Source organism: Emydura macquarii, unplaced genomic scaffold, assembly GCF_026122565.2.
Source record: "Emydura macquarii macquarii isolate MOO-44397 ecotype Brisbane River unplaced genomic scaffold, CSIRO-AGI_Emac_v2 contig_2473, whole genome shotgun sequence".
In the NCBI taxonomy this organism is placed as follows: Eukaryota; Metazoa; Chordata; order Testudines; family Chelidae; genus Emydura; species Emydura macquarii.
The window spans coordinates 17,898,552-17,921,483 of NW_027132610.1; the positions used below are offsets into that span (position 1 = coordinate 17,898,552).

The window sequence follows — 22,932 nt, forward strand, 5'->3', positions numbered from 1 at the left end:
TCGTGGCTCGGCTTTTGAAAGGGAGCAACCGTCGATGTAAGCAACGCAGCATCTACACTGACACTGCATCACGCTAACTGCATCGACCGAAGCGCTACGCCTCTCGTGGAGGTAAGTTGGTGTAGTGGGAAAGTTTCACTGGTGGGGGCTTCATTTTAGTGTAGACACTTACAGAGTTAGGTCGACACGAAGTGCCTTACATCGACTTAACTCTGTAGTGGGGAGCAGGGCGAAGTATCTATTTTTACAAAAGACACTGGTCTAAGTTGTTTAGCCCAACACTTCCTGATGTTTCACCCTTCCCACTACACACTTCAGTGCAGCAACAAAGTGGATCTTGTTTTAAGAAAGTAGCCCGACCTTCCCAAAGTATTGTGGAGGAGTATAATTCAGCAGTTTCACCCCAGCTAAGCAACGAGCGTTTGGATGCTTGCAAACCACTGAATTATCTTGCATAGCTTTTACAGCAAAAGAAATTTCAGCCATCAGAAAATATGGAACAGATGTATCGACCCACCTCTGAAAGGTTTTTCAGTGTAAGGATAAAACCAACAGCCAGCTACCACGAGACAAAGCAGGACGACTCGCGAAATTATTAACATTTACACTGGAAAAGATTCTTTTAGCTAAATCTTTATCGTGTTTGAAAAACATACGTTAAAATGGTCTTCTTAGGAGGAGAACCAGATATTAGGCAGTCATGGCCAATAAAACAAGGGAGGTGTCATTTTAAAAAGGAGAACTATGAGGATTGGTAAACTATAAATATATAGTAAAGAATGCAAAACACAGAATTGGCGGGAAGATTTACCAGTCCTGGTGTGCGCACACCAACTCGCTCACCCCTTTACTATGACAAACGATGATAGGTGAAGAACTAACTCCCCCCTCCCCCCCAATTACCTGCTACCGGCGAGGAGCTAGAGTAGGTTTTTGCAGGGCTGTAATAGCACACTTAGCACTACACAGCACTTGACATCCACAGATTGCAATGTGCTTTACAAAGGCGGGTATGTATCATTACTTTCCAGTTTAGAGAGAGGGAAGTGATGCACAGAGAGGGACAAATCACTTCACCAAGGCCACTGATTTGCTGATTACGAGTATCCAAGCCCCTAGATCATAGTGGCCCATATGAAAGGTCATGCAGTACCTTCTGCGGTCTTTCCACTTTGAATTTCTTCCAAGCACAGCAACAATTTATTTATTTATAAAAGAAACATTCAAAGAATCTAGGAAGCAAGGACCTTCCAGATGGGACCCTTTGGAAGCAGGGCAATTTTCCTGCCTACTAACTTCTATAATATCCCTTTAAAAAGGTCATTGGGGCCAGTGTGGGTTTTTCAATCGTTTTTATTTTTTTAAAAACTGCCAAACACGACAGCAGGACAATGGGTGAGAGTCAGCAATGGCCGGTTTCAGGACTACATACAAAATCAATATAAAACATCAGACTTAAAATAAATATGAATAGCTGGATGGGGAGCAGGAATGGGAAAGTTAAAATTCTCTCCAGAAAAAGAGACTGATGTAAACACTGACACGATGCTTCGTGAGGAAGAAACGGGCTTGTTTGGGCCCGACCAAGCCTGTTTAGATGCCCTTTTATAAAATTCCACCGTTCTACAAGCCGCTGCCAATTTAATTTGAACCAGCCTGTGTGGCCTCATCAAATTCAAACTGGTCTCTCCTTATTAATGCTCTGGGCTGGAAAACTATTTCAGCTACAGTAAAATTAGTTGCTAAGCAATCCAGTCCCTTGATTTTGCAACCTTTGTGGCAAGGGAAGAGACAGAAGGAACTGAATTTCATCTCATGCATCAATAAAACAACATCTCCAGGTGATATTTGCTAGAACAAGTAGATGGAAGAGCCCTTTTTTGAAGTGTGCAATAGGTTCTCAGATCCTTTACGATGCAGAAAGCAAAAGTGCAAGATCTTGCTCAAAGTTTCTCCACCGAAGAGGCTATTAGCAGAAACATCACAAATATAGGGACTCTCTTTGGGGAACTCTGATAGCTTTGTACAGTATGTTGAGATTGGAAACTTTCTTACAAGTCCAGACACAAAACAAAGAACTCTTCCACACAAAGCAACAAGTATACCAACATAATGAAATATAAAAACTAAATTGCACTGTGCACAGATTTTTCCAGATAAACTCAAAACAAGTGAACAGAGCCAGATTGTACAAACCGTTAGTTAAAAAAATACCTTCTCGGATATTTTGAGAACAAGTTGAAAGAGAATCTTCGTGCAACCGTTCAACCTTGATCTAGCCGATGACTTGAAAAAAAATCACCATAGATGCTTTTGCTTCTTCCTTATCTGCCACATACACACAGCGTTTTATCTTCTGCATTACGATTGGGGTTTGGAAATCTATTTCTTCAGTAAATACTGCCCTTTTCAGTTCCACTGACGTATCAAGACACTACTGGTGTCATATCCCACAACTGTTGAAAATAATAAGAATGCATGTAATATCATAGGGAAAAGTATTGGGCTCTTCTGTTAAAGAGAAGCATGAAATGTTTGAAAATGTCTGACCTCATTTTAACTCTCATTTAACTTAAATAATAGACCCTTCATTATAAGGAGCCAAAACATAAAACCAAGAACACAGCACACCTTTGCATACATGCCTGATGAGCATTATGAGCTACAGTCCTTGCCTTTTGTCAAGATAAGCTACCTCTGGATAGCTAACCTCTATTTTCCTAGTGTTGACACATCCCAGGTCTCAGCGTAAGAATTATTTTTAAGTTACATAGGTGACAAAATTTATTTTGCATCACTATTAACACAAAAACAGCCGAGGCAAATGGGTACTGTACAGAAGACTGAATTTTTACAATGATTTTTTGTGCTATGAGAACTTTAAAGTGGATTTCTAAATGAAATTTGAGACACTTGCTTAAGACAAAAGCATTCCACCCTAGCAATTTACTGAACTTGTACACCACTTATTAGCATTTAACACCTTTTCAGTGTTTCAGGCACATGGCTACAGAACAATTCCTTCAATTCTTTGGCTGTTTTGATTATTTTATTTAAGAAGTTACTGTTTTATTTATCCCATTCCTAACATATCAGAGCTCCATGTACAAAGCTCAATGACATGACTGTGTTTATGAACTTCTTGCTCATGGATGGTCACCGACCTGAATCAGGACAGGTCAGGATAAACTGGCATTTCAGATTAGTTTTGCAGATTATTTCCTTACCAACTCCCTTGTTAGTACTAATACTACAATAGATAGCATATATTTGAAATAACAGTGTCCTTACTCACATGGGAAGGTACAAAGGGTGTAAAATTAGTCAATTAAAACAGCGTCCCGGCCTCAGTGGGTACCACGCACAGAATGAGCAGTTTCATTTGAAACAGTCTTCTCATCCCCTGCCCCACGGCAGGAAGACAAGGCCAAATACTTATTCATGAGAGAGGAGAACGTGTTGCATGAACACAGCTTTCTGATCGACAGGGTGACATTCAAAGGTATTTTTGTACCAACTCCCTGACTGAACAATTCCATTGTGGAGTGCACCTACTTGTGAAAGGATGGAGCAACTCCCAGTGGCTGGACATTGATGACCCCCTACGGAGCAGAAACAATCTCTGAATGGCTGTGAAAAATACCTGGCGAGAAACAGCACAGTATGATGAAAGCCTAGAGGTTCCCCAGACCATGAATAGGTCTATTATGGGCAGGAAAGGGAGACTCAGACCTGAAACCATGTGGGAGGAAGAAGGGACATGGAAAAAAGACAGAAAATGAACTAAAGCATTCTCTTTATTCCTACCTTAATAATCTTGTCTGTCCCAGAAGTCAATAACCATCCTCGGGTTGCGTCAAAGTGTACATGGACAATGTTGTGCTTACTGTCATGGAAAGTGGCTGTGGGTGCACGTCTAAAGAAAGACCAAACAAACATCAAGAGTCAAGGAGACTGAGGTACTGCCCTGAACAAGTCACAAAGGGGGGAACGAGAATTTGAACACTAATGTAAGTAATTGATTTTCTTCAGTGATTCTACTTCATTACTGAGCAAGAGAAGATGGCTTTGTGGTCTCTCTATGGCTATGTCTACATTGCACACCACTAGCAGCAGTGTGTAGCTACATGCTGCAGTGAAAAGTGGGCTGTTCCCATACTGTGGTATGAAGCTACATGTGTAAGTGAAAGACTCAGGCAAAGAGGAAATGCTCCATTTCCCCACTGCCTCCCCCTGCCAGAGCCTTTTCTTGCTGCCTGAGTCTTCCCTGCCATGGGGAAAGACTCCAGCAGTGGGACACTACACTGCTATTTTTAGCGGGTTAGATGGGGCAGGCACTGCTTGGGTATATAGAGAGCTGTGTAGGGTACATACCCACAGGGTTCAGGTGTGTCTTTACTACCTAAGCAGTGCCTCAGCATCTACACTGATATTTATACCTGTGCTAGGGATGTTTGCAGTATACGTACACTGCACGCACTGTAAGGACTGTGCCGTGTAGACATACTCTATGAAGGATGCCCTATGGCTCCCTGGAACCACAGATTTTCCTTCAGAGATAGAAATATCAAGTTCCCAGGCATTTACTGTACAGGAGTCTTTCAGATCAGATATTCAAAACCTAGGTGTACCTGTTCTCATGTGGACAATGAAGATACCATGGCATTTTGGGTTTTTCCTTGACCAGTATTGCACTGCATTTCCCCAACGGTGTCTGAGTTTCAATAACCCACAGAAAATAAGAGTTGGAAGATACCTTATGAGTAAGAATAAGATTATGCCACGGAGGTCACAGATTCTATGACTTCCAGAGACCGCCGTGACATTTTCTGCCTCAGCCCCCAGGCAGGAGTGGTCAGCCGGCGGAAGGCCCCCAGCTCCAAGCCACCATGGGCGGTGTATGTGTGTGTGTGTGTGGGGGGCACATATAGCTCCCAGCAGCCATGGGTGCTAGACCCCTGCCCCCACCTGCCGCAGCTAGGCTTGGGGTCTCATTCCCCCCCTTGGACTTTAGTCAGCCCCCTACCTCCCATTATTTTTAGTAAAAGTCACACACAGGTCACAGGCTTCTGTGAATTTGTTTATTCCTATAATCTGTGTGTGACTTCCACTGAAAATTACCATGACAAAACCTTAGCCCTACTTATGAGATCATCTAGTCCACCTCTGTGTCAAGGCAAGATGGTTCTCTACAGCACATTTTCTGATGTTTTGTTCAGCTTACTTTTAAATGTCCCAAACAAACAATGGGGTTTACACCTAAGGAGGCTATTCTATAGCTTAATGGATCCCATTTTCAGCAAGTTTTTCCTTTTAGTTAGCCTAAAGACGTTTCCCTTAATTTCATCCCACTTCACTGAGTTATGCCCTGTTTTACCACACTAAATATAGTGGACACTATTGAAAAGTCAGTTTTCCGAAATTAATACAGGTATGTGGTGTGCTAGGTAAACACGGATTTAAAAAAAAAAAAAAAAATCAGCACTCTAATTACTCCCCTCCATTGGGGTATTTGTAGACTGTCATCTCTCCCCTAGCCACTTCATTGTCCCTCAGCCAAAGGGACAGGCACTGACCGAAGGGAAAGTGAGTGGACTTGGTGAAGCAGCATGCGCTATGACAGAAGCTCATCCTGCTGTCCCTGTTTTTAAGGCCTCAGACTGGAATTTTTGAAGGAGGGTGGGCTGGAACGCTTCTCATCCCTCAAAAGGTGTTGCCAGATATCTTTGCGAATCGGTCAATGACAAAGTAGGCTGGGAAATGCAGTCCATCATGGTGGCCAGCTCTGTAAGTACGCCTGTGGCAGGGCAGGCTGGGAGATGTAGTTCACTGTCTCTCCCCTCTCCTCCCCACCAGGGGGATTTGTGGCAAGGCAAAGTGTGAAAACAGCTCCCCTTCCAAATTCAGGAAGAGCATCTAATGAAAGAAACAGGTGGAAAGAGACAAAAGCTCTTTAAAATCCACTGCTGGACGATTCTTCCACTTTGTATCAACTCCTTAGAAATGATTTTTCATATTCCAACATTTGCAATCCGTGTCTGACTGTGTACTACAGCCTTGGTAGAAGTCACAGTTTTAGCTTTAGGTAAAATAAACCCCTTTGCTTTGCACAAAATTTCATCATCAATCTGCACTCCATTTCTGGGGGTATCCCCAGATACAAGACAGATGTTTGCCACAAGCCCTCGGATTCCAAACAGCAGGATACTGCACCAAGTTACACACAACAAAGAGAAATTAGGAGCTAATTAAGTGAATTCCACCGGCTGCCACGCCAGAACATTTTTGTTGCTCTTTCCTGAACTCCCTCCAATCGGTCTCTCTTTCTGGTAATGAGGTACCTGGAACTGAACACAGCAACTGAGGCACATCAACATCAGTCATATAAAGGAGGTTACTAATTCCCTGCTCCACAAGGAGCCATGGAGGCTGACAGTCTGACTTGTTAAAGGAGAAAGCACTTGGCACAGCTCTGCGACACTCCCATCTGATTGACTTTGAGCCGAGTGTCTCAGAATACAAGGGAGCACAGCTTGAAGAGTTTTGTATCTCACTAAGCCTTCTCTAAGGCTCATCATTTAGACTTACTCTTCATCCGTTATTGATTCATGACAGCTATCGCAGACTCTCACTTCAAACTCAAATCCCATCAGTGGTATAGATGAGCGCTTAGAGCTGCATTTGCCACACACTGCTTTCCCACACTTCCGGCAGTGATGCTGAAAAAGGGAAGCCAAAAAGGATTGGTCAGAATGGAAAAAGCAAAACCACAACAGTGATCTCCTCCTAACTTCACCGATTTGTCTCCGCACAACTCACCTGGGGCCACAGCAAATTCTCTGAACCCCCATTCAGGGCAGAAGGAGAAAAAGTTGAACAGTAGGAAAAACTAGTCTCAATTTTGCATTTCATTACCTTTCACTAACTATTATATCCAGCTAAGCGCCTGGGGTAAACTGGCTACCAATGGTCAAATGGAGCAGCATGGCCTAGTTGATAGAGCACTGGACTGGGACTTGAACTGGGCTCCATTCCCTGCTCTGCCTCCGGCCTGCTGGATAACCCTGGCCAAATCACTTCCTCTGTACCCATTTCACAGACAAGAAAAGCGAGGCACAGGGATTTTGAGCTCCTTGGTAGAGCACTTATACCGGTGGATGAAAAGAGCTACATAAGAGCTAGTTATATTACAATGTGGTGAATTTAGATTACAGCTGTTTTACTTACCAATTACAAGTCTGTATCACTAGCTAGAGTCAAGATCCTTGGAAACCTTTTCTGAGGTGTTTTGACCAGGCAAAAATCCTCTTAAATTGGATATTCTCATTTGTGCATTTGGGGTGGAAGAGTATTCTCAGTGTGTGGTGAATCAATGTGCACAAACTACATTAGTGTTACCAGAATGACCTGGGTACCAATGGGAGACTACTATCCTTTTATCAATATCATTAAAATTACATTCAGGACACTGGACAAATCATTCTCCCTCCTCAAATATGATCTTGGATATGAACACACATGTAAACCGTACATTCCTGACAAGTATGGTCCCTTTTGCCACTTTTTCAGTCTCAATAAAGGAAGCGGCAATACTTCTGCAATTCAAGCAAAGAGAACTGGAGTAGGATCACCCACAGTTATCTGGGCTCTGGGATGGTGTATTAGGATTACAGGAGACAGTGGACAGGATTATAAAGCATTACTGCTGGCTTTGTAATATTGGAACGCTGTCTTGACTAGTGTTGGTGGGCCAGATAACAGCTTACTGTTAAACTGAATGCCTGACACCATCCAACTAAAGTCAGTCTCGTGGGTAGATTCTCCTCAGCTTTTTACAATCCTTCCTAATAAAACAGTCCTGGAAATGTCTTTGAAAACGTGACAATTGCTGCCAAACACTGTCCATTTTTATCACACTGAAAACTGTAAACCAGTTTTGCTAAATAACCCTGGGCAGCTGGAACAGCAGTTATGGACATTTGCCTTGGAATGGAAAGCAATGACTTTGATAGACTATTATACTGGTTCCACTAGAATCTTCAGAAGTGAACTTTGGGTCAAGTTTGTACAGCAGATTTCTGTTGACATTAAATGAGATTCATGTGGCTAAGCCCATATGCAACTCAAAATTTACCCAAGCCAGTGTACAGTGTGCATTTTCTACAGAAATGGATTGCAAGAAGTGCTTCTGTTTGTGAGGGCCAAGACATTCACCCATCGCCAGGCCTTTGCCTACCCACTCCCCTTCTCTCAGCACGAGGGTAGCTAAATTCCTTTAATCACCAAGCAGCTAATGGAAAAAAGTTAAACAAGTTCCTATGCATCTGAAAAATGTTTAAACATTTAATTGAACTATTGTATATCCTATTCTCATTAAATTAACACATCAATACAAAACAGTACAAACCTGTCTCAGGCCTATTTTCTTACTGTCCCACATCTGTTTAAAATTCCAGAAGAAAGGCTGATCACACTTTTGACAGGAGTCACTGTCCAACCACTCAGGTGTCTGTAACACACAAAAGGGTTATTATCAATAGGCAGAAAAGCCTCAGGTAGGAATCCAACAGAAGAACAAGACATGTGGATTCTGTTAAAATCATTAAACATTGGTGTTGTTCTGAACTTGTTTAGAGAAACACTTTTTTAGCCAAAGCTCATTTAAAAAGCAAAGTGTTTTCTGGGATTTCTTTTGCTCTATTCTGAAAGTTCACATAGGAGGAATGTTTCTCACCCTAGCCATAAAACAGGATAGTATTCTGAAACCAATATTTTACAGAAATATAAATGCTTAAAATTAAGTGTCTGAAATGAATGGTGTGATTCAAAACAGTGCTGAACAACCCCAACCGGCTGGACTCTCTTGAACAAGCCTGAATAAAGTCAACTTGATTTTGCTTCTACATTTATACCCTAAAGCTAGGATTTATTTTAATAAAAACTTGCATTTTCTAATGCAATTTAATCTAATGCTTTGCTCATCATGCTGTGAGTGAAGTGGGTAAGAGTGAGGATGGCCTTTGCTGAGGTTTCTCCAAAGTTCTATCTCCCCCCGACTAATCCCCAATGTGAGGAGTGGTAATGACTCTCACCTCTACTGGAAGGGGAAGTTTGGTAAACTTTAATGCTTCCCCCCACCCTGTATTGCTATCATGCAGCAGACAACAGGGAAACAGCTCAATGATAGCAGCTGAAATGACAGTGTCGTGAGCTCTTCAGGTGCACTCCCACCTCCTTGCCACTTGTCTGTCTTAGGAAGTAGGCACACGCCTCTTCAACAGGCAGCTTCTCCCTTGTGTTTCCCTCCCTCTATCCCTTGTCTTTCTCCTGCCTCCCCACCAGGCCCGCTCTTTGAAGCTGCTGCTGCATTCTCTCCTTTGCCCTCACCCCCACCTTTGGCAAGGTTGCTCTAATATAAATACACATTAATCCACTTCACTCCCATTCCTGACTATTGGGTGTAGAAGGGGATTGTTTAGAATAACTGCCTCATTAAGTAGGTACCCAATTAACTGAAATGGCTTCAAAACAGGCACTAGCTTCTTGGACATCAAATATTAAGGAATGAAATGTACAACACTGTGGTTAAATAAGGTTGGTTATGCTGGACCTTAGCAAAAACAAAAAGCAAGAGAAAGCTGATGAAGTCCTTAAACTCAAGTCATCGCTCCAGTCCCCCACAATGGAACGAGTGCTAAAGAATCTGTCAACTGCAGCTTGCTTTGTTAGTTTATCTCAAAGGTGCACGTTTTAGCAGTAGTCCCCACTGTCTACTTTTCTAAAAGTAACCAAGTCTTTAATTAGAGCAACACCTGTAGATGTGTGTTCTGAGAAAATAAGGCTTTCATCTCCAAAACACTGACAAATCAGATTTTAAAAAGGTAGATATTGCTTGTGACAGCAACCACTCAATAGTAAAATGGAAACACAGCTTCTATCTGTTTTCAAGTGTTCCTATGCCTTTTACGACAGAGAGAAAATAACGGATAAGGACTAAAATATAGAAATGACGACGTAATTCCTCCCTGGTGCAATTCCAGAGACATGGTAGAGTGAATACGACACACAGATCAAGTAGAAAAATCTAATCAGTGAAAAATGCCACCAAAGCAATAACAAGAAAATTCCAAGTGAAATACAGCACTTCAGAGAAGAGCCCAAAACAAAATATTTTGTACTAAAATCTTAAAGATTCATCTTTTGGAGTCAATGTAGTAAAATACACTCTCCCTTGTGTGGCTGATAACAAGCATGAGCCAATGTAGACCTTTTTATTGCAGACAGTCTACCTATCTCTTAACACCTGCTGCTAAACATTCATTTAGCTACTTCTATTTCTTACCCCCTTTTCAACCAACCTTCGCACAATAAAGCAGTTTGTTTGATAACAACACTTTCCTCTTTTCAGCCTTTGTAAGACATTAAGTTACATTTCATTTCTGGATGTTAAAGTTACACCAATAGAGAAATGGTGGTTACTGACCTGTGACTGGAGGCTCTTTGAGATGTGGGGTCCCCATCTGTATTCCACACATGGAATATGCCTGCGCACCATCTGCCTGAGTCCATCATTGTTTTGCAAGCAGTGTCCGTTGGCCTGCACATGCGCCATAGCTCTCCTCTTGCTGTGAACCATGGGCACAAAAGGTGGTGCGGGCCGACACCTCTCCAGTTTCCCATTCATACCACAGTTCAAACAATCTGCTGCAGAGGGGTCGGAGGATGGATAGCGAATACAGATAAGGGACCACACATGAAGAACTTCCAGTTATAGGTAAGTAACTTCCATTTCTTCTTCGAGTGACGGTCCCTATGTGTATTCCACACGCGGGAGACTAACGAGTAGTAGTCAGACAGGCAGTGGGTGCAAAAGTGATAGGTAACAGCAGTGTAGCCATTTCAGGTGTCATTAGTAACAAGAGTAGTAAAAAAACAAGGTTACTTATCAGTAACTGCTGTTCTTTGAGATGTGTTGCTCATGTCCATTCCACTATAGATATGTGCACACCTCCGTGCACGGTTATCTGGAACTTTTTTCCCCTTAGCAGATCCCGTAGGGCCGGCTCTGGCGCCCCCTGGAGCCCTGCACACATGCCGCGGTATATGAGGTGCTGCCAGCCCTACGCCCCCTCACTCCCTTCTTTCTGCCAACTCTGGCAGCAGGGACAGGGGCTGGGTTGTGGAATGGACATGAGCAACACATCTCGAAGAACATCAGTTACTGGTAAATAACCTTGTTTTCTTCTTCGAGTGATTGCTCAAGTCCATTCCACTATAGGTGACTAACAAGCAATACCTTTGGAGGTGGGTCGGAGTTACTGGTGAGCTGCCCTCAGCACGGCTCTGCCAAATCCCACGTCCTCTCTCGCCTGCTGGACAATGGCAGAGTGGGACATCAAGGTATGCACCAACGACCAGGTGGCAGCTTTGCAGATGTCCTGCAGGGGCACTCTCTCCAGGAAGGCTGTAGATGAGGCTTGAGCTCTGGTTGAGTGCGCTGTGATGGTTCCCGAAAGTGGCACCTTTGCCTGCTCGTAGCAGAACTTGATGCATGATGTAATCCACGAGGAGATGCGCTGGGTGGAGACAGGTGAGCCTTTCATCCGGTCAGCCACTGCGACAAAGAGCTGCGTCGATTTCCGGAACAGCTTTGTGCGCTTGATGTAGAAGGCCAGGGTCCATCTCACATCCAGCGAGTGCCATCTGCTCTCCTGGGGAAAAAACACGGGGAGAAAAATATCCTGATTATAATGAAATTGGGAAACCACCTTGGGCAGAAAGGCTGGATGCGGCCTCAACTGAACCTCGTCTTTATAGAATACCGTATAAGGGGGCTCTGAGGTCAGGGCCCTAATCTCGGAGACCCTCTTAGCTGAGGTAATGGCTACCAGGAAGGCTACTTTCCATGAAAGCAGGAGCAGACAGCATGAAGCCATGGGTTCGAAGGAGGAACCCATGAGTCTCGAGAGGACCAGGCTGAGATCCCAGGGAGGCACCGGGTCACGGACCTGCGGATAAAGCCTCTCCACTCTGTTAAGGAACCTGACCAACATGGGATGAGAGAACAGCGATCTCCCCTCTAGTGGCTGATGGAAGCCCGAAATAGCCTCCAGGTGAACCTTCAATGAGGCCAGTGCCAGACCCTGGAGCTTTAGCTGGAGCAGGTACTCCAGGATCACCTGTATAGGCGAGAGGCTGGGTGGGAGACCCTGGGACTCCGCCCAACAGGTAGACTGTCTCCACTTAGCCTGATACACGACCTGCATAGAAGGCTTCCTGCTGCCAAGCAGGACTTGCTGGACCTGCACCCAGCAGACTCTCTCGCCTTCCGTCTCACCAGCTGTCAGCCGCCATATCGTGAGGTGCAGGGAATCCAAGTCCGGGTGCAACAGGCGACCATGGTCCTGGGATAGAAGGTCGTGCTGTCTTGGGAGCTTCAGGGGTGGGGTGATCGAGAGGTCCAGCAGCATGATGAACCAGTGCTGTCTCAGCCAGGCGGGAGCGATTAGTATAACGTCTGCTCCGTCCCTCTATTTTCAGCAGGACCCTGAGCAGAAGCGGAATAGGCGTGAACGCGTACATGAGGTTTCCTGTCCAGTCTGTGAGGAATGTGTCGGAAATGGACCCGGTCTCTTAACCCCGGAGAGAGCAGAACCGTGGACACTTCTTGTTCCAGACCGAAGCGAACAGGTCCACTTGGGGAACACTCCACTTCCAGAAGATCACAGAGGCCACCTGAGTGTTGCGACCAGTTGTGGCGGGGTAGAAACGACCTGCTGAGGCGATCCGCCTCATCATTCCTCACACCCGGAAGGTGAGAGGCTGTCAAGTGGAAATCATGCCTCATGGCAAGGTCCCACAGACGGATAGCTTCCTTCCACAGGGCTGAGGAGCGCGCACCCTCTGCCTATTTATGTAAAACACGGCTGCAGTGTTGTCCGTCAGCACCTGCACCACCCTGCCTGTCGGGAACTGGAGGAACACCTTGCACGCTAGGCGAATGGCCCCTCAGCTCCTTCACACTGATGTACAGGCGCCTCTCCTCCCTCGACCAGATCCCCTGAGTGCCTAGGTTGGCGCTGATGTGGGCCCCGCATCCTATGTCCGAAGCGTCGGAAATTAGGGTGACTGATGGGACCAGTTCCTCGAACGGAACACCCTTCAGCACTGCCTGGGGAGTCCACCAGCAGTCTAGGGAGGCTAGGACAGGAGGGGGAACTGTGACCACCCGATCCAGTGGGTGTCTGCTCAGGACATATACCGAGGCTAGCCATGCCTGACGCGGTCTGAGTCTCAGATGAGCGAGTCAGTACATAAGTGCAGGCCGTGATGTAACCTAACAGCTGCAGGCAGTGCCTGGCTGTTATTGTGGGGCATCAGTGCAGTTGGGAGATGGAGACCATCGCCTCGAAGTGTGGCTGGGACAGGAAGGCTTTGGCCTGGGAAGCATCCAGGGTAGCCCCAATGAACTCTATGCGTTACACTGGGGTTAATGTGGACTTCTGTTCGTTTATGACTAGCCCCAGCCTGCGGCACATGGAGCAAGTGAGGGTCGCACTATTCTGTGCTTGGGACCTGGACCTGCCTCTGATCAACTAATCGTCCAGGTAAGGAAAAATTTGCACACCTTTTTGTCTCAGGTAGGAAGTCACTACTGCCATACACTTGGTAAACACCCTCGGGGCTGAAGATAGGCCAAAGGGCAAGGCTGTGAACTGGTAGTGGGAGCCAGCCACCATGAAGCGAAGGAAGCGTCTGTGGCTAGGGAGGATAGATATATGAAAATATATAGATCGAGGGCAGCATACCAGTCTCCTGGATCCAGGGAAGGGATTATGGAAGCTAGGGAGACCATGCGAAATTTGAGTTTTTTTAACGTATTTGTTTAGACGATGCAGGTCTAATATGGGCCTTAGGCCCCCATTCATCTTGGGGATGAGGAAGTACCTCGAATAGAACCCTTTCCCCCTTCTACCCTGAGGGACTGTTTCCACCGCTCCCAGGCTGAGGAGGGTGTCCACCCCCTGTAAGAGGAGATGCTTGTGAGAGGGGTCCCTTAAGAGGGACGGAGGGGGAGAGTTGTTGGAGGGGGGAGGTAGATGTAAACTGCAGGGCATAGCCTCCCGAGACTACCCCAAGGACCCATCGGTCTGAAGTGATTTTGGCCCACTTGGGGTAGAAGGGCACTAGCCAGTTTAGAAAGGGGCAGTATGGATCCAGAACAGTTGGGGCGCTACCCTCGGGCGCACCATCAAAAATGCCTCCTTTGGTTGCCCAACCCCTGAGGGGGGCCCTTGCTGTGGGGCTGAGGATGAGCTTGAGGGCTGATTCCTTCTTCTAGACCCCCTATTTTGCCCCGTTGCTTATAGGATTGGAAAGGCCTGGACTGACACCTTGGCTGCTGCTGCGCCTGGGGGCATGACTGTCACATGTAGAGGGCCAGGGAGCGAAGCCTGGCCCTGGAGTCCTTCAGACCATGCAGCTTTGCATCAGTCTGGTCCGGTCCAAAAATAAGGCCAACCCATCAAAGGGAAGTCCTGGACAGACTGCTGAACCTCCTGGGACAGCCCGGAGGATTGGAGCCATGAACACCATCGCATACAAATGGTGGAGGCTATAGCCCTGCCCGCCGAGTCAGCTGCATCCGAGGACATCTGGAGCACTGCTCTAGCTACCGCGGGACCCTCCTCCATGATAGTGTTAAAATCTATGGCCTGGTCCTGAGGTAGGGCCTCAGCAAAACACCTCAGAAAGTCCCACAGGTTGAAATTATACCTGCCTAGGAGAGCCTGCTGGTTGGCAATCCTAAACTGAAGGCTTGCCGTTGAATAAAGTCCAGCTTCTTATTATCTTTGTTCTTGGGAGTTGACCCTGGCTGACCTATCCTGGCTGCCTATCCTGCTGGTTCACAGTGTCAACCACCAGGGTCCCCGGGCAGGATGAGTAAACAAATACTCAAATCCCTTGGCCAGGATGTAATACTTCTTCTCGGCGGCTTTTGACGTTGGGGTTTGCCATAGAGCCTTCACAATTTTAAGGACCCCTTCATGGACTGGGAGGGCCACTCGAGCTGCGGCAGCTGCCGCCAGCACATTAAAGAGGCTATCTCCGGCCTCTTTTAGTTCCTTGCCTCCAACTTGGGGTTGGAGGTGAACCCTCTTGAGCAACTCCTGGTGCGCCATGAAGTCATCCAGTGGCATGGAGTGGTCCTGGGAGACTGCCTCGTTAGGTGAGGAGGAGGAGGATTGCAGGAGTGCAGCCTGCAGATGTGCCTACTCCTGGCGAAATGCGGTACCCTCTCATGTGGGTCTGACTCCTCATCTGAGGAGTGATGCCAATGGGCCTTCTCTGGTACTGGAGACATGGATTGCATCGCCGAAGATTTAATTGATTGGGGTCCCGGTCCCAACTGGAGATCCCATGGGACCCAATAAGGCCATTGGGGTGGTCACTGTCCTTGGGGCCATCCGGAGGCTAATGGCACTGGGGGCTCTGGCTCCTTATGGGAACGTCAGCTTGCCCAGCGACTACCCCCTCTGGAAGACCCCGAAGTCACATTGGAGTCCGAGGCCCTGGTCCTTCGGTACCGTGGCGGGGGGGGGGAGTGGTGTCCCGGTTCACAGTCTCTCCGCCTTACTGGAGAACGCCCCCTCAACGCCTCCAACCTGGAGGACAATGAGGAATGCCTCTGTTGCTGTGAACCTGTGGGGTCGCGCTCTGAAGAGCTAGAAGTACCAGAGCGTCGCCTCGGCACTGAGGATTTCCGGCGCTGCTTGCCCTGTGGCTCTGTAGCGGCCTTCAGTGACTGAGTTTGGTGCTGTCTCGAACTCCTTGGTACTGAGCCAGACTCCGATGACTGGGTTCTGCATCGCCTCGGTGCGGGCGAATTCAGTGGTGCCGGGTCCTCCGACAATGACCGGGTTCTGCGCTGCCTGGGGGCGGGCAAACTCCTCAGTACCGGGGAGCGGGAACGGGAGCTGTCTGAGCATCGCCAGGCGGACCTTGACCGGTGCCGTCTCCTAGCTTGAGCTATCTCCGGTGCCACGGACCAACGTCGGCGCCGGGAGGGAGACTCCATGTTCCACGCCGGAGCAGGCAAGCCGACCTGGAGCAACTGGTAAGGGAACGGCTGTGCTTTACCCTAGGTGACTGTCTTGTGGGAGATTCTCCTTCCCATACCGGGGATCTCCTCTGCCATTCAGAGGGACCCAACGTGGGTTTCCCCTGTGGCACCAGCCCCTTCTCCCTCAGCGGAGGGTGGGGCTTAGGTGGCGTAGGCAAGTCCAACAAGGTTCTTGCTGCCTGTAAAGCCTCTGGCATCGGCAGAGACAGAGGGGCTCTCCCACTCCCAGGAGTTGGGTGGAGGCTCCCTAACCGGAGATGCAGGCACCAGAGAAAGGGTCTCTACGGGCCAAGCTCGGTGCATCTTGGTACTCGACCCCACCTGTACTGATGGCGTGGGGGAGCGTTTGTGCTCCGTGCGCTGCTTCCTCTTCTTCTTTGGCACCGGGGAAGCGGTGTGGTGCCCAGTCACAGATGGTGCTGATGGCGCGCTCTGTACCGATGCAACACTCGGTACTGAGATGGAGCGGGTTGACTCGGAGGCCGGGCAGAGCGCTGCCTCCATCAACAGGTCTTTCAATTGGATTTCTCTGTCTTTTTGAGTCCTCAGTTTGAAAGCCTTGCAGATTTTACATTTATCCTTTCAGTGGGCTTCCCCCAAGCACTTAAGGCAGCTGTCGTGGAGGCCACTGAGCGGGAAGGCCTTCCCTCAGGAGGCACATGGCTTGAAGCTCAGTGACCGGGGCATGCCCCGGCCACACAAAGTCCCAGCCGGGACTACCTAACTCTAACTACACTATTAACAACTACTTAACTAACTATAAAACTAACAACAGAATAAACAAGTCCAAACAAAGGGAATAGTACTTGCGATTGCAAGCAAGGTTAGTTCCAGCAACCATCATGGGCGGAAAGAAGGAACTGAGGGGGCGTAGGGTCGGCAGAGCCTCAAATACCGCAGCATGTATGCGGGACTCCAGGTGAAAAAAGTTACAGATAACCGTGCACGGAGGCGTGCACACACCTATAGTGGAATGGACATGAGCAAGCACTCAAAGAAGAAAAATTCACAAACAAGTGGGATTTTTATGTGGGTTGTATCTCTTTCAAGGATAATTCTACAGTACAGTGACTAAAAATTCCACCAAGTAACTCACATCTGCCCACTGTGGGTATTCAGAGCCATATGACCTTACTTTAGTGACTAAGGCCTTGTCTACACTCCAGAAATGGGCCAATTCAGCAATTAAGTGTAGCTACACCCCACACAGTAGACAAGGACAAACTGAAGTTTGCAATGATTGAGTTAATCGGGGTTTACCCCAGTTACAAGGAAGTGCAAAACTTGAGCTCAGTGAGTGCAAGCCCTGCATGTCCTTGTCTACACCTAAGGTTCAGCAGTGTTGCAGCTACTGAGACTATAGAATGGAGGCTATTCCCAAGCAGACATGAGGCACAGAGTAAGTTTACTACTTTTTATGTCATTAGCCGTGCAGAGCCAATATGTTATGTGTGCGTGAGGAGGATTCTGTTTTCTCATGCATCAAAGTAATTGTTTAGTAAGTGCCAATCAGTTACAGTTATCCAAAACTATTAGTGGGATTACACTGTTGTAACCAAGGGCCTTAATTTAATGATTTTTAGCAAGGATAGAAAAAAAAAAAACTGACTCAAATGGCAGTTTGAGTTTAAAAAAAACAAACATCCATCCTTTAATTTGTAAGAGGACAGTCCTAGAAACTAAATATGATTTGAGCAATTGTTTCTTCTATCATTGCTAAAACATTAAATTAGGCCTTTGGCATAATCCCACTACCTCTACATTTTTCACAGGTGTAACTGATTGAAACGTAATCAATCATTTTCATGCATAAGAGAACAGACATCCTACTTGCACACTCATCCTATAGAGTCACTGAAAAAGACACCCTCTTCAGAGAATCACTTTTCAGGGCACTGAGAGCACAAACTCTTTAGCCACGTACATAAAACACAAAATCTCTGCCATATAACTACTCTGAACCAGTAGATCACACACAAAGCCATATGTCTTAACATGTATAACAATTGGAGCATTCTTAAAACACTAGTTTATTTTCTAACCTTTAAAAAGATACTGTTCAGGTTCAAATTACATGCTTTAGAAAGGCCCCAGATTTTTAGAGAATGAACAAGAGAGATATCTACCTCCTGCCTCTCAACATCCATATTCCAGACAACAATTCCACCATCTGCACCACAAGAGATGAGCTGTCTTGTGTGGTGAGCGTAGGAGAGACACTGAACTTTATCGCTGCAAAAGACACACAAAATATCAGTTAGTAACAAACCATTCATGATTAGTCAGAGGTTTGAAGATATGTTTCAAGGTAAAGTAACAGGTTTGCCACATTTTTCTTTCTTAGCTCATTTGTGTATAAAATTCAATAGTCCTACAATTCCAATCAGTAAGGTTATATATTATGTACTGTACAGTGTGCTGTGAATTTGGTCCCACTAGTTAGCACACCACTTATTAGAGTAGGATTTACAACAAGATTAGTTTCCAGACATAGCTACTGCTTTTCCAGTTAATTAGGTTGGAGGTCTTGGTTTTCTTGAAAGTCATGGTTGCATTGTAATATAATAGACTCTGAGAGCATAGTCCCAAATACATATAAGCACCATTTTAAAGTGCTCTCTCTCTCTCTCAGAACAAACTTGTCCGATATTGGTTAATTTGTTAAATCCCACACAGTGCCTGTGAATGAAGCAATGAAAAACCCAACATTATCTGGCAACTTGAAGAGAAAAACACTGCCTACAGTGCTGCTGTGAGCATTCTAATCCAACACTAACAAATGAGAAGAATTTCAAATAGTGTAAAGAACGGATAAGGCTGCCCCAGATCTTCCCAATATTTTATGATTAAAGGTTTTTAGAAAAATGGACTATTTCTCCTTTTATTATTATTCTTAAGCACAAAAAAATATGCTCAGCTCTATACAAGAGAGAAATATCAAGGCTCAGAGCATTTACAATCTAGGAGACAGACACAGAAAGACGACACTGAGACCAAGGGGAAGGAATTACTTGAGCTCGTTTTATTTTCTTGCTCTGATTTTTTTTGGAGGGAGGGTGAGAAGGGGGAGATCTCCAGAAGAATTGGGTCTTCAAGAGGAAGTTGGTTTAGTGCACTGGGATTAGGTCAGGATCTTCACTCTGCACTTTACAGCATTGCTTGACACCAAGCCAGGCTCACACTGGTCCACTATCTAGCATATGAATGCTCCTCTATTTAGCAATGCTTTTAGAAGGCAATTTAGAACAGCACCACACTACTGTGTATCTATGACTTGCCAGCTCCAAAGGCAGCACTCTGTGGAAATGCTATCTTGACTGTGGTTCTATTTAATTCAGTGCATTACATTGCTGAACCAGCACTTTCTCCAATACAGCCATACTGCAATTAAGATACCCTGTCCATTAGATGCTGTGATGCCACAGCAATGAGCCACGGCACGGCATGCAGCAGTAGGCTTTAATATAAACAGGAATAAATATTGAAGTCCCAAGTACGCATGGCTAGAGTGGCACAGAACTATGAAATCAAGGCAGCCCAACCAAGCAGAAAGTGCCCTTCAACAGTCAGTGTGTACAGTCATTCAACAGTTAGAAAAGCATGCGTAGGTGAAATTAGTCTTAACTATTGGTAAGATCAAAAATACCACATCATTCCCTCCTTTGTAGGCCTGTTAAGTCTGGTTCACACCTGTAATGTATTCCAGCATTACAGCGGCAGAAGTCAGTTCTGCCTTGCTCAGTTGCTGATATTTATGAATGTGCGTTTAACACGTTGACAAATGACGGCTGCTTAGACAGAGCACCTTGAGTACAGCCTGGATTCTACATACATTCACATTTAAAAAAATATTTAGTTAACAGAGAGTTAAAGTGGCTGGTATTTTGAATCCTGTCCTCCCTCAAGGGGAAAGAGGGAAATTCTGGCACCAAAAAAAGAAGATAGAACCCTCTGGGGAAAACAACCTCTCATTAAATGTAATTAACACTGGTAATATACAAGTTACAGGGAGTCACAGATACAAATCCCATGCACATACATAAGAATATACCCCTTGGTTCTGCTTCCAAGTGTGGTGGCTGACTTTAGTTTTTCTCCCCTAAATACAGAGGAGAAAAAACCTCTTCAAACATACTTGTGTCCTTGTAATTCAATGGCTGTTCCTTTTCTTCCTCCTATGTCCCACATAATAATGGAATGATCTGAACTGCCTGAGAACAAAACTCGCTGCACTGGGTCCCAACAAAGAGCAGTGACACCACCTAAAACAGGAGAGACACAGTACAGTTATTTTATTACCACTGAAAGTGGAAGGGAAGAATGCAATTAAAAAAATGTGAGTCTCAATAATTTAAAGAGACATGACTTAAGTTTAGACGCATCCAACACATACTGCATGTACTGTGCATCACCATACGGTAGACTTTCCAACAGAAAGGTCTAGCATAGAATAAGCCCCACTGAAAAGCCTAGGAAACCAGAGGCAAATTCTAATCCTGCTTTTCTATTGGTGGAGAGAGCCGTCCCAGCTCTGTAGCTCACGCAGACGGAGCCCAATGAATGGTAAGCAAATCCTGCGATAAGAAGTCACCTCATGAGAGGTCAAAGAGCTGCTATGTGGCCACCCATCTCCACACCCAAGAGACAGAGTTAGTGATGAACAGAGGAGACTAATGAGAGGCGCCACTGCCACAATATTGCAGCATGAGAACCGAGCATCCTTGCCTCAAAGCTAGTAAGTTTTCAAAACACTTTCCACACCCTCAGCACCAGCTGACTGGTCTGAAATGGAGCAGTAGGCCAATATGGAAATCCATGAAGACAAAGAAAACTGCCACAGGGGGAAAAAGAAATTGATCAATGAAGAATGAGCCATCAAGACTCCTCTCCACAGGCGCCTGTTATGTGTAGGCTCACACACCACAAGGACAAGCATTTAAGTGTTTTCTAAGAGAGCCCCACCAGCAAAATGGTCAGTCAACTCCTGCAATGTGTACTTGTAAATTTTAACTCCTTACATGCTTCTGTCGCATCCTAGAAACACTGCACATAAACATTCACTCCTCTACAAATGGAGCTACTCACGTGCACGTTAACAGGGCTGGGACCTTATCTACTACGGTCTTCCTAGATCAGGGCTTTAGTTGTTGGAGCACTTTCCCACCATTGTATTTGAACTAAGGTGCAGAATGTTCAACATTTAAGTCTGGCTTCTCTCCTGGTTTTAGGCCTGGTCTACACTAGAGAGTTTTGTCAACAAAAGTCACCTTCTGTCGACAAAACAATCCTGGTCTACACACTGCAATGACCCTTTTGTCGACAAAACTGCCTGGTTAGTCAACAAAATAAAACCACCTAGAAGAGAGGCATAGAACTTATTTGGCAAAGTTTTTGCAAAAAAGCACATGTGTAGACATTGCCCTTAGGTTATATCACTGAAAATAGCCTCCCGATTATCCCAGCACACCATCGTGAGTGCTGCTCTGGTAAGCAGTTTGAGCTTGGCTGCCCTGCAGCTGTCTGCCTTTGTCCTTCCCCTTTCAAAGCCCCAGGAAGTTTTCAAGTTAACTCACCATGGAGCTCACTCCACAGCGCAGCAAACAGTCTTGCCCTGCCTCCCTAAACTACAGGGCGAGGGGTGTAACTCTTGATGTGCTGTGCAGAGCCAGGGAGGGAGGTGGGGGCTCTGTCCCTTTCCCTGCCCCCGCGGGTGTACCGGACCTGTCTCTGCTGGGGAGGGGCGGGGGGAACAGGGGACACCAGCTATGAGCTGTCTGTGTAGCAGCTTCTGCCTTGGGATTGGTTGCTTACAGCTGCTGCTGTCTGAACTTAAAGAGACACGACGAGTGCAGACACATTCACTGTCCCCCAACACATGCTGTCTGTCTGTCACACCCACACCCCCTCATTCACTCACTCTCACCCCACTTCTATGGGCTTCTTGTGCTTAGCTGTGTCAGCTTGGCTGACAGGACAGTTTAAAAGCAGCTGTCAAACTAGTGGGATGCCCATAGAACAACAGGATTCAGAAACCTCCATCATGTGGCGCTGTGCCTGTCCCGTGAAGCACTGCAAATCCGTCCCAAAGCACCGTGCGTGCAGTTACACAGTGGGATAGCGACCCACAGTGCACTGCTCACTTTGTCGACAAAAGAGCTGATAGTGTGAATGCACTCCACTGACAGAAAGAGACAGTGAAGACACGCAACAGTGATTTAGTTACAGCGGTGGCTATATGCCGGCAAAACTTTTGTTGACAAAACTTTCTAGTGTAGACAAGGCCTAAGTGACAAAGAATTACCTCCCTTTACCTTGACAACAGTTTAAAGCTCGTCTAACTGTGCCCCCCAAAATACAGACATTTCAATTCAAACCATCACAGCTGCTTAAAAATGTTTAAAAACTTCATCCAATGGTAACAGAGCCTAGATGAAGAACCAGAGAAAATTATTTAACCTTCAGCTTTACCTGTATGTCCTTTAAACGTCGTGACAAGGCTGCAGTTCTCTTGCTCTAGTTTGAGAATGGTTACCTGCCCAGAATGATCACCTATAAACACATGTCGGGTATCAACATCAAATCTGATTGAAAGCATTGAGGAATCTTTTACGAAGGCTAGACATGTTTTGAATTCTGGGATGCATATATAAGAAAATGTTGCATTTTTATGCACAGTTACATAGCAGTTACTCAATGTTTTGTTTAAATATTAATAATTGTATTAAGCTGGAGTCACGGCTGGAGTAGCCACTATTATATTTGCATTTATAGCACATCCCTCACAGTACCATCTTGATGCTCTCCGTGAT

The 22,932-nt window shown here is 45.9% G+C and overlaps 1 protein-coding gene across 3 annotated transcripts in view; it reads right to left on the reverse strand.

Moving 5' to 3' along the window:
- Positions 1–1,337: 1,337 nt before the first annotated feature.
- Positions 1,338–22,932, reverse strand: part of WDFY2 (WD repeat and FYVE domain containing 2) — a 99,168-nt gene continuing 77,573 nt past the window's right edge. For all 3 annotated transcript variants that reach the window (XM_067563065.1, XM_067563068.1, XM_067563066.1), the window contains 7 exons: positions 22,592–22,704; positions 20,259–20,385; positions 18,250–18,355; positions 8,408–8,509; positions 6,589–6,719; positions 3,808–3,916; positions 1,338–2,456 (listed from right to left, as the gene is read on the reverse strand). In XM_067563065.1, coding sequence (XP_067419166.1) covers positions 2,427–2,456; positions 3,808–3,916; positions 6,589–6,719; positions 8,408–8,509; positions 18,250–18,355; positions 20,259–20,385; positions 22,592–22,704 — 718 coding nt within the window. In that variant the 3' untranslated portion in view covers positions 1,338–2,426. The remainder of the gene's footprint in view (positions 2,457–3,807; positions 3,917–6,588; positions 6,720–8,407; positions 8,510–18,249; positions 18,356–20,258; positions 20,386–22,591; positions 22,705–22,932) is intronic.